The sequence below is a fragment of the Filicampus tigris genome, chromosome 6, assembly GCF_054856515.1.
Source record: "Filicampus tigris isolate MCC_2025a chromosome 6, RoL_Ftig_1.0, whole genome shotgun sequence".
NCBI classification, from domain to species: Eukaryota; Metazoa; Chordata; class Actinopteri; order Syngnathiformes; family Syngnathidae; genus Filicampus; species Filicampus tigris.
This window is the reverse complement of record NC_141222.1, coordinates 26387834-26398744: the sequence shown is the minus strand read 5'-3', so window position 1 is coordinate 26398744 and position 10911 is coordinate 26387834. Positions and strand designations below refer to the sequence as shown.

Sequence of the window (10911 nt, the reverse complement as noted above, 5' to 3'; positions counted from 1 at the left end):
CGTAGAATAGCCCGCCTACTAAGCGTAGTCGGCATGTGATTGGTCGACATTGTTGCCTTTCACTGTTGTTGCGGTTGCGTAGCGACTTCGAGAGACAACCCAGAGAGAAGTACAGTACTGTGAATATAAAATGTTTCCAGTTATATTTTTCTCCACATACATATGCAAAGATCATTAGGAATGATAACTTTGGGATTTGGATATCCTTATTTTTGTGTAAATAAAACTTGCCAAGTAACAGAATAAGATTGCTCACAAAGGACAAAGATCTGTCATTATGTACAAAACTTGTAATTATATCTTGTACAGCAATTGCAATAATATGACATTTTTATTCCACATCTATATATTTCAAAAGCTCTCCAAAATTTTGACGAAACAGGGCAATTACAAAATAAATGTAGAATTATCTCTGACTCACTTCCACAGAAGGTGCATTTATCATCTGTCAGTGAACTTGGAAAGGGAATTATTGCAAGGATAAATGTTGTGTGGTATTCTAAACTGATGCTCTCTTATTTTGTTTTACATGCAGAATTGAAGGGGGCATAACCATGTTCTACGCCAATTTATGTCGTTTAATTCTGTGTTCCAGTAGAATTTACCTCGTGGAGATATTTTATTATAGCTACAAAACGTATTCCTAATATGTTTATTTGTGCAATTTTAATTGTGAGGTTTTTCAGTCTTTATATCTTGATATGTCAGATGACATTTCATCAACTCAAGAATACTCTGAGGAAGAGCGTTTACAATCGATTTAACTCTTTGAATTTGACTGGGAAGGATTTTGTTTTCAATTTTTCCCCCATAACTATAAATATTGCAAATACTTTCAAACAAATCTGAAACATGAATTACACCCCCTTTCAATCCAGGCTTTATTACATAAAGTTAAGTTTGATATTTTATGGTAATATTATCGATCTTGAGTTGTGGATGGTAGAGGGTCGTTCCAGTGATGCGATCGTGAGAATTCCCAGAGCCCGCTGAACGCACCTTGAAAAGCAAAACGAGGTCGGCTAGCAACCGTTAGCTGTCAGCAGCCGGCCGGGTGTCTCAACCATTGCGTCGGGATGGAGGTGACACGCAAATGTAAGTCTTACACGCCGGTCTTTGCATTTTGTCATACCCACCTCTCGCTATTCGAGCGATTTCATAAGCGTGTGTAGCTTTAAAATGATAAAGCGCGCGACTGCTCTCCCCCCCCCGTCTTCGCTAGCGCGTGCGTGCATCTAGCACCTTAGCTCGCTAAGCTAACGCGAAAATCTCTTTGTATCGTTGACATTTTCAGCTTTTAAAGACTGTTTAAAATTGGTGTACGCCGCGATAGAAGAGGCTGACTTTCTCGCCATCGATGGAGAGTTTTCAGGTATGACTAACTGAGTAATAAAAGCCGTCCAGCGTGGATGTGAACCGTTTGCGTGTTGCCCAGGGATCAGCGATGGACCCAGCGTCAGTGCACTCACCAATGGACTGGACACGCCGGAGGAACGCTACACCAAGCTTAAAAAGGTGTGGAAGTGTGACATTTAGACTACTCAAAATTGCTCTACAGGCTATTGTAATCTCTTCTTTTGACGTCCCCAAGCATTCAATGGAATTTCTACTCTTCCAATTCGGGCTGTGCACCTTCAAGTATGACCAGAAAGACTCCAAGTGAGTGTTTTAGGAATGAATGGGAATAGTAACCGGACAGGATTTTCACGAATTCTCCATTTTTTTTTCTGTGGAGCCTAACCGCAGCCACTCACTGAAAAGCTCTCCTTTTGCATTTTTGTGCTCCTTCTGAAATCCTCTGTGATCCTGTCTGAATAAGAGTTAGTGTCAAGGACGTTCAGTAATAATTCATTTTTCCCCAGTGGCATTTTTTAAAATTTATCTTATTGTCATACAAATGTGCAAAGAAGTTAACCTGTCGTTCTCTCTTGCAGGTACGTAACAAAGACTTTTAACTTTTATATATTTCCAAAACCTTTCAACCGGACGTCACCTGACATCAAATTTATCTGCCAAGTAAGTCTGCTATTTTTCCTTGTAAGATTTCATAATGTTTAAACTTACGCAGACTACCTTAGTTTTATTTTATTGTATTTTCACATTTCCAGAGTTCAAGTATTGACTTCCTGGCCAGTCAAGGCTTTGACTTCAACAAGGTTTTCTGTCACGGTGAGTGAAATGGCGATTCAGCCAAGCCCGGTCTTTCTAGACAGCTTTGTAAAGTCTCTGAAAAATTGCCATATCTGAGCATCATGGCATTCCCTCACACTAGGGAAACCCCTTTTTTTTTTTTTTTTTTTTTTGTGGAACATTAGAGCCAAAATGGAAGACATTTATCTGCCCGCGCCTTTAACACGGAACATAGTGATGTTGCCGTAATTGTGAGCGCATTCACACAGTAACACGGCATCCCGTAATTAGGTATTTAGATGACCTCAGCACCAGTGTCTAAAATGGTGACAGACACAATTTCTTTCGATGACCCCACTAGCAGCTATTTAAAAAAAAAAAAAAAGTGTTAAGTAACTGTAAATCTCGCGAGCAAGTGGATATGAATGGGGAAAAAAATAGCACTGTTTTCCTAATGACAAGAATGAAACCAAGTGGAGTGCAGTCTATGGTGATTTTTAGCATTTGCTGCAAAATCAGTAATTTATCCACACATTGGAAACTTTTGACCGGTGGTATGTGCTTCCAAACTGCGCAAGACTGTGAGAGAGTTAGAGCGGCTGTGGTGTTTCTGATTCATGGGTGTTTGATAGTTCATTTTCAGTTTCAATTTTCACCCAGGGGTGTGCTCACTTTTGTTGCCAGCGGTTTAGGGATTAATATCTGTGTGTTGAATTATATTGAAGGGAAAGTAAATTTACACTGATCACCTCCTCCACTCAAAAAAAATCTATTAAAATCAGAAATTGGATTTCTCTGATGACAAAAAATCGGAGATTTTATTTTAAATCCATATCGCCCAGTCCTAACGTCGAGTGTCAAACATCAACAGGAATCCCGTACCTGAACCTCGATGAGGAGGTCCGGCTAAGGGAGCAGACGGAGGAGAGGCGGAGCCAGCAGGCCAACGGCGTCGGAACGCCGTCCTACATCTCTCCGTCAGGCTCCAAGGGCCCCGCCCACGTGCCAGACGAGCACAAGGAATTCATCAACGGAGTGGTGTACGTTTCTGACAAAATGGCGGCTGAGGCGGACGATTCGTTCAGTATAATGACGTGCTCTTGACGTTGCCCGACGCAGGGAGAAGGTGCAGGCCCTATTCTCGAGCACAGAGAAAACCCTCGACCTGGAGCCGTGCACCGGGTAAGCTGACACTTGGACTTGCTCGCTGGTTTACAATGTGGTAAGTCTGATTTTTGGATCTATGTTTTTATCTGTGGTAGGTTCCAGAGGAAGTTGATATACCAGACACTAAACTGGAAGTGAGTGTGTCCTGTCACCTTGCTTTTGTTGCTTAATTTGTTCGAAGGGATTCATTTGTCTTTTCTCTTTGACTGACAGGTTTCCGAAGGGCCTCCACGTAGAAACCCTGGAAATAGACAAGGTAGAAATAAATAATTTAAAATTGTTGAAAATGGAAACCGGAGCATCTTTTTTTTTCCCCCTCAGTGAAATCCCACACCATTGGAAAATGAATTATTTTGTTTAAAATGCCAGTATATATATATATATATTTTTGGGAGGGGGGGGGGGGCGTAATACGTAATATAAGTTTTTTTTTTTTTTCCCCTCTGCAAAATCATACCAAACTAGGAGCAATTTGTAAAGACTTCAATATATCTGATTGAAAAATGTTCAACCAAGGTTATCTTTTCATTGGCTTGCTTATGATTTCTATGCAGCAAAATAGTCTGGCCAAAATGAAGTAAAGATGTATAAAATCTTGATTTTGTCATTATAAGCACAGTGGAACCACTGTATTCATGATGAATTATTTCTAAAAAGTGACAAAAACGAAATCGTACAGAAACTAGACTAACATTCCCATTGGGGAAATAATGTAAATCCAATGAATCCGGTCCATACACTCAAAAGCATTCTTTTTTTTTTTTTTCGTTGAAAGAATGATAGTTTAACTTACAGAAAACGTGAGAAAAATATGAATGCGTATTGAAATGGATAAATGAACAGTAAACGTCCACATTATTTTATGTATTTTTGTCTGTTTTGTATTACAGAAGGAGCGGATCATCCAGGTCAGTAAGGTGGACGAGGAGGAGAAGAAGAGGAGGGAGCAGCAGAAACTGGAGAAGGAGCAGGTTGGCACTAATGTGTTTTGAGAAAACATGACTGTTTTAGATTATTATGATGATGATTGTTATTATTATTCGTAGTAGTGTGATGATGATTATGAATGTGTTTTGATTTCTTCCAACTCCACCAGGGGCAGCTAAATGATGCTGTGGGCTTCTCCCGGGTCATTCATGCCATCTCCAAGTCTGTGAGTCAACTTTGTATTTTCTGTCACTATGACTGAATGTTTAAAACACGAGTCGCGATCAACAGTACATGTTTTCGGCAGGGTAAGCTGGTGGTGGGCCACAACATGCTGCTGGACGTGATGCACACCATCCACCAGTTCTACTGCCCTCTGCCCGACGTACGCTGCGCTCCGCTTTTGGCATGTAGTCGTCATGTCATTTCTGAACCATTTAACGCCGCGCTCTCTTTTCTCTCCCTCTCGTCTTTTGTTCTAGGAGCTTCAAGATTTTAAAGAGGTCACCATGTGTGTTTTCCCCAAGTGCGTTTCTTATCCACCTCATGACTGCAACCAATGCTATCGGTGTCGGCAGTTGCTTGATTTTTGTCTTCTCGCAGGCTTCTGGATACAAAGTTGATGGCGTCCACTCAGCCCTTTAAGGTGAACTGCTTCCTCCCTGACTATGTAATAGCGGCACTTTTTTTTTTTTCAAATATAATAAGAAATAGATTGTATCCTTTTGATTTAAAAGATTTTGACTACACTACCTTCATTGACAATGCACCAGCAAAAGCATACACAATGCGGTTAAGACTCAGCAACTTCTGCTTCTCCATACCGCCGAGAGGCATCAATCACTACTTTCCAATTATCTTGGGCTTTGGTGATGTCTTAAAGCTTTAGAGAAAGCATACAAATTCAAGAATTGGTGAGTTGTTTTTTTTTGTGAGTAGCTCAGGATAGAGTAAAAAAAAAAAACCACATACAAATATAGTGATAGGAAAGTGAAGCTTCAAATTTGCTTCCTGAACCAGTTGTTGTTGTATCATTTGACTCCTCTAGGTGGCACTGTTGGTTTGAATACATTGTTTTAAGAAATGGCAAGTCAGCCCAATGTTGAACAGATCTCATTTCTACATGCGTCGCAGGACCTGATCAACAACACGTCTCTGGCCGAGCTGGAGAAGCAGCTGAATGAAAGTCCATTCAAGGCTCCACAAATTGGTAAGCGCGCGCACACACACACACTCACGCACACCCACGTGTACACTTTCACACTATATCACGATATGGGAATGTTTTTTTTTTTTTTTTTTTTCCCTCAGAGGCGGCCGAAGGCTTTCCTAGCTACAACACAGCCAAGGAGCAGTTGCACGAGGCCGGCTATGACGCCTACATCACCGGGCGCTGTTTCATCTCAATGGCCAACTTCCTGGGTAGTGTGCCACATGGTTCTTCTTAACCAATCAAATACAACTTTCTCATACCCCCCCCCCCCCCCCCCCTACACACACACACAAACTTTTTTTTCTTCCAGGTTCTTTCCTGATGCCACCCAAAGCGTACGTGTCTGCTCACTCCAAACTCGTCGAGCCCTTCCACAACAAGTCAGTCATGCTATTGAGCTGTGCTTCCTCCATTTTCTATCCGTCATTGTGCTGCTCTTCCATTGTGTAATATTCACCGTTTGTTTGATTACAGACTCTTCCTGATGAGGATAATAGACATCCCCTACCTCAATATCGCGGGACCAGACTGTGAGTCGTACGACAGATTTGCGCTCGCTGCATGTCGCGCCGCCACTTCACAGTGAGGCGCGCGGCACAACTGATTTTGTTTGTTGTTCCAGTGCAACCGAAGAGAGAAAACGTCCTCTATGTCACCTTCCCCAAAGAGTGGAAGACCAGCGACCTCTACCTGCTCTTTAGTGCCTTCGGTGAACGTGGACCAACCACCGCGTGATCAATTCTATCAACAGCTCTCTTTGTGTCACTAACGGTCATTCGCACTCGTTGTCCACTCAGGAAACATCCAGGTCTCATGGATGGACGACACGTCCGCCTTCGTGTCCCTCAGTCAAACGGACCAGGTGCAGATAGCCATGAACACCAGCCGCTACGCCGAGAGCTACAAGATCCAGACGTATGCAGAGTACAAACAGGGCAAGCAGCAGGAGAAGGAGAAGCTGGCTCCCGCTGCCAAGTCCTGGACGGAAGACGGCTGGGAGAAGCCTCACTACGGGGCCTCTGCCACTTCTTCCGGGTTCGGATACCCCAGGTACGATGCCTCCGCTCTCGGTGTTCTCCATGATTTTGATGTAAAACATTCCCTATCGGCTATTAAAAGGCTTGGTAAGCATTAAAGCCACGGCACCTGGTACTTGACACTGTTACCTTTTACTGTTATACTTTCCTGAATGTTTAAAAAAATACTTTACTAGGAAGTACTAACGCAACATCCATCCTCCTGGTTAAGTGAAACTTTGTGTTGGTGACCCTTTGACTGGTGCCAGTTAAATCACATGTTACTATGCTAACGTAAGAATTAAAGCAACTCGACAATCCATCCGCCTGGTACTTGGAACTACGCGCTACTGTCCCTTTTAGCCAATTACATCATATACAGTGTTTTACTTAATTTCACCATTTCCTCTATGCTAACAAAATGCTTGGTAATTAGTAGTAGTAAACATTAAAGCAGCATAAAGCGTCCACATTTTAAGTGAGACTACACTGGTGTTCCTTTATTGGTGCCGGTAAAATAGCATGCCGTCGCTGTCCGGTGAAAAATACTTATGTCCAATGTTGGAAACATTTTTAATTTTCAAGTTAATACGATGTCTGTAACGTGGAAACACCAGTCACTTTTTAAAAATGACGCAATAAGCACTGACGGAAGTGGATTTTCATCTGTAATCATTAGTAACTGCGTCCGTCAGGGGGGTACTGACTTGACTGACTGACTGACTGACGTTTACAATTCGGTTAGTCACGAAAAATCGCGGACTGATGAATGATGGGCGGGTAACCTGGCCGCAGACGGACAACAAATACCGGACCAGCAAAATGTAGTAAAATGCCCACCGCTGGAATTTACTATACATCAAAAGGCTTAGTAAGAAGTAAGCATTAAAGTGCCATATTCCATCCACCTGCGAAATGAGACTTTGTGCTGGTGTCCTCCTACTAGAGTCAAATAAATTTTTCTATTTCAAATTTTCTATATGCTAACAAACTTTAGACTGCATCATCTGGTTCCCTCATTATTTTAGTAGTAATAAGAATTAAAGTAACAACCTACCTGGTAAGTGACCTTATACAGTATATTCCAGTCCGAATGGAAAAAACATGTTGTACGTCATAATTCTCTTTGTTGTGGCTGTTTCATTTACTTTACTAATTGTTTTATATCTGTAGTATTAGTAGTAAGCATTAAAGCAGCATTTCCATTGTCATTTGTCCCAGAGCTCTGAGGAAGCGCAGTGGCAGTCCCATCCAGGCGGAGCAGGGAAGCGCCGAGGCTGCAGACGGCTGGAGTGACTTCTCATACTCAGACAGCACGGGGAGCAAGAAAATGAAAACTGACGGTGTGTGCACGTTTTCCTTCACAGCGTCAACGTGTTAGCATGCTAATCAGCATCATATGGGATTTGCTGAAGTCTGCTGAGATTTTTGCGATTCTTGTGAGCTTTGCTGAAGTCTTAAAAGAGATTTTCTGAGGTCTGATGAAATTTGTTTTCTATGTAAAAAGTAGTCAAATATATCTAACATACATTTAGATAAAAACAAGCGAGTTTATCATGTAGATGCAGACGTAGTTGAAGCTTTGTGTGGTTTACTTAATGTCTCACAGTATGTAAAGATAAAAATGCAAAAATGTTGATTTTTTTTTATTTTTTTTTATTTTATTTTTTAATGTTGTTAAAAGTCATAGTCAAATCTTACAATGCTCGCCAAGCTGAGGTCTTGCGAGAGTTGCTAAAGTCTCATGAGATTTGTTGAAATGTCATATGTATCGATTTAAAAAAAAAAAAAAAAAAAAAAAGTATGTGTGTCTATTCTTAAATTTAAAAAAAACAAATGCAGCTACTTCTCGTTGTGAACTGACCTGAAGTCTCATGGGATTTTAAGAAGTCTCATGTGATTTTTCATTTTGAATTTTATTCTGATTTGTTGTAGAAGTTGTGGAGAGCAAAACATCAGAGGGATGGCTTAAGACCATGTAAGTCCATCAATTCCGCGGTATCACTCGTTCCGCCTTTGACGCCATTTTGAGAGTCGATTGTGCTGTACAGGGACGCTACTGAGTCCTCCGGGTCGAGTCCCATCGCCGAGGAGGATGGTCCCGAAGGCGCTGATTCGACAAAGGAAGCCGAGGGGACGCTCAGCTGGCAGCAGGCCTCTGCCGCAGCAGCTGTGCCATCCGCACATAAAAGTCAGAAGAACAAAAAGAAGAAATCTGAAGGTTTGCTCCTAAATGTGATGGGAACAATAAATTCTGAACAAATTAGATTGATTGGAAAAACTACCACGCTCTTATAGGGTGTTTGTGAATTTTCAAGTTGAAGACGTAGGGTTGCTACGATTAATCGAATAATTTGATTTACAAGTCAGGGTCATTTTAATGCCATACACACTCGTCACACATTCTACAGTGGACTGTTAAGGTATTATGTTCAATTACGCAAAATACATTTTTGTCCGATTACTCAATTAAATAATTGGTAGAATACTAGATTCCAAAAACATTTGGTAGCTGCAGCCCTATTTGAGCTTGTAATAGCAGGAAACACAGCGGGCAGATTTTTTTGGATCAAAATTTGATATCCTTTATTATGATCCTTTTCTATTGTTTTATGTTACAATTGCACGACTACTGATAAACAAAATTAGTCATTTATTTTGAAGACATTTTTTAGTCAGTAATTTGATGTTGGATTAAATCCACAAACTCTTTGAGAGTAATAAATGTTTCCATTTAAAGTGGACTTGTGCTACTTGTGGGGGGCAGAGGCCGACACGGACCGCGACAAAAGGACATTCACAAACTCACACGTAGACACTCGTATGATCACACAAATGCAGTACGCAACCTGATCTGCCAACGCCTTCATTGGCGTCATTCACCTCCATCCTTTATTGCACGTGTTCAAAATGAAGCCTTCTTTCATTCATTCACTGAACAAAATGAATTATTATTCTTATTATTATTACCGGTACTATACAAGTGACAGCCTATTTATTATTACTGATCATTAGTATCAGCAGATTGGACACCATGAGAGGATTTACTCCAAGGATTAAGTGTAATTTTTTAAGCATAAATTTCGGACACATTTACTGATTTTTTTATTTTATTTATGAATTTATTTCCCCCCAGTTTCTCCTCGTTCAGCTGCTGGAACTTCGTCGATGCTGTTTGAGGTTCCCGAGGCGTGGTAGCAACAAGTCAAGAAGCACTCGTGACTCAGCGTATCCAGGAGAGCACCAGCTAGCAGGTGCGGACCAGCACACAAACCTCACAAGCCATAAAGACGGTTCTGCTTTTCCACACTTAAACACACTTCATCTTGAATTTCAAACAGTTCTTTTATCCACGTGATAACACCGGAATTCGTTTTTTTTTTTTTTTTTACTCGCGTGCGTGTTAGTTAAGCTGCCGTAAGGTGAACATGTAGTTTACAACATCAGGGTTCAGCATAATGTCTATTTAAAAAGCTGTCCATTTTTTTTTTAAAAAAACAAATATTAAATGGTCTTGTTTTATCAAACATATACAGAAATGATATCAACAACCATAATGTGATAATTTATTACTGCACCAATTTGGACCCTTCTTGAGGTGCTTCTGTTTGTGTTGTTTTTGTACAGATGTTTGTTTTGTAGTTGTATGGCAAATGTGTCGGAATATATATAAATATTTACATTGTTTTTGTATGAGGTTCAAAATCCTTCAATATTTCCTTGGGGAAAAAAAAAAGGGGCAGGGAGATGAAAAAAATTAAAGAATTTTCTTACTATCACTGCCTCCCTCGCTTTGTTTAGCACATTTATGCTCTCCCGTCATGTTACTTTAGGTCAATTTCAAGAAGAAACTGCAGAAACGTTTTCAGAACCAGGTTCTGGTTTCAAGGCAGAGTTCAGGTTTCAAACACAGTACAGCTTCATTTCCATAGCACTTCTCGATACACAAATAAATAAAGCAGATGCTAATACAATAACATGTAGCTAAATTACTAGCATGAAAAGGACAGAGAAGTTCACCAAAATGTGTTTTTTCCTCTTCCATCTCTCCATTACATGACTTGCGCTGTCAAACGTACTTAAGTTTTATTTTTTCCACTTTTTTAACACAATACAAACAAATAGCATTACTGATTTGCATTGTTTCCGTGACAGTGGCTAAGTTCACACATTTATTCAAATTAAAAGCCTGATTGTAATAAAAATGCTTCATGTACACACCCCATTCGGAATATTCTGACTGAATCAAGATCATTCCGATCAAGATTTTATTGAAAGGGATGTTTTTTTATCGATTGATAATTGTGAGCGTCTTGCATTAAAACACTTATTCAGAAATGTCGCAACAAACAGTCTTTATCGGGCATGTCTGTGATGTCGGTATGCACGTTTCTGTTATTCACGGAAGCTAGCAGCCGATCATAATTTCAATCCAAACACTGATTGGATTGAAGACAT

The 10911-nt window shown here is 40.5% G+C and overlaps 1 protein-coding gene across 1 annotated transcript; it reads left to right on the top strand.

Annotated features, from left to right (window-relative positions):
- Positions 1–957: 957 nt before the first annotated feature.
- Positions 958–10229, top strand: parn (poly(A)-specific ribonuclease (deadenylation nuclease)). Its single transcript, XM_086033522.1, has 25 exons — positions 958–1095; positions 1295–1372; positions 1436–1515; positions 1592–1659; positions 1935–2016; positions 2109–2169; positions 3002–3170; positions 3250–3312; positions 3393–3431; positions 3511–3553; positions 4188–4268; positions 4394–4450; positions 4532–4609; positions 4707–4750; positions 4828–4870; positions 5359–5434; positions 5536–5646; positions 5748–5817; positions 5912–5967; positions 6060–6146; positions 6235–6487; positions 7675–7796; positions 8389–8431; positions 8505–8674; positions 9590–10229. The coding sequence occupies exons 1-25, from the start codon at positions 1077–1079 to the stop codon at positions 9649–9651; spliced, it is 2055 nt and encodes a 684-aa protein (XP_085889648.1). The 5' UTR covers positions 958–1076; the 3' UTR covers positions 9652–10229.
- Positions 10230–10911: the final 682 nt, after the last annotated feature.

Bases quoted from the DNA above. Each gene is read 5' to 3' on its own strand.
- parn (XM_086033522.1), top strand. The intron at 1,660-1,934 runs GTGAGTGTTTTA...TCTCTCTTGCAG, and splicing joins TATGACCAGAAAGACTCCAA to GTACGTAACAAAGACTTTTA. The intron at 8,675-9,589 runs GTTTGCTCCTAA...ATTTCCCCCCAG, and splicing joins CAAAAAGAAGAAATCTGAAG to TTTCTCCTCGTTCAGCTGCT.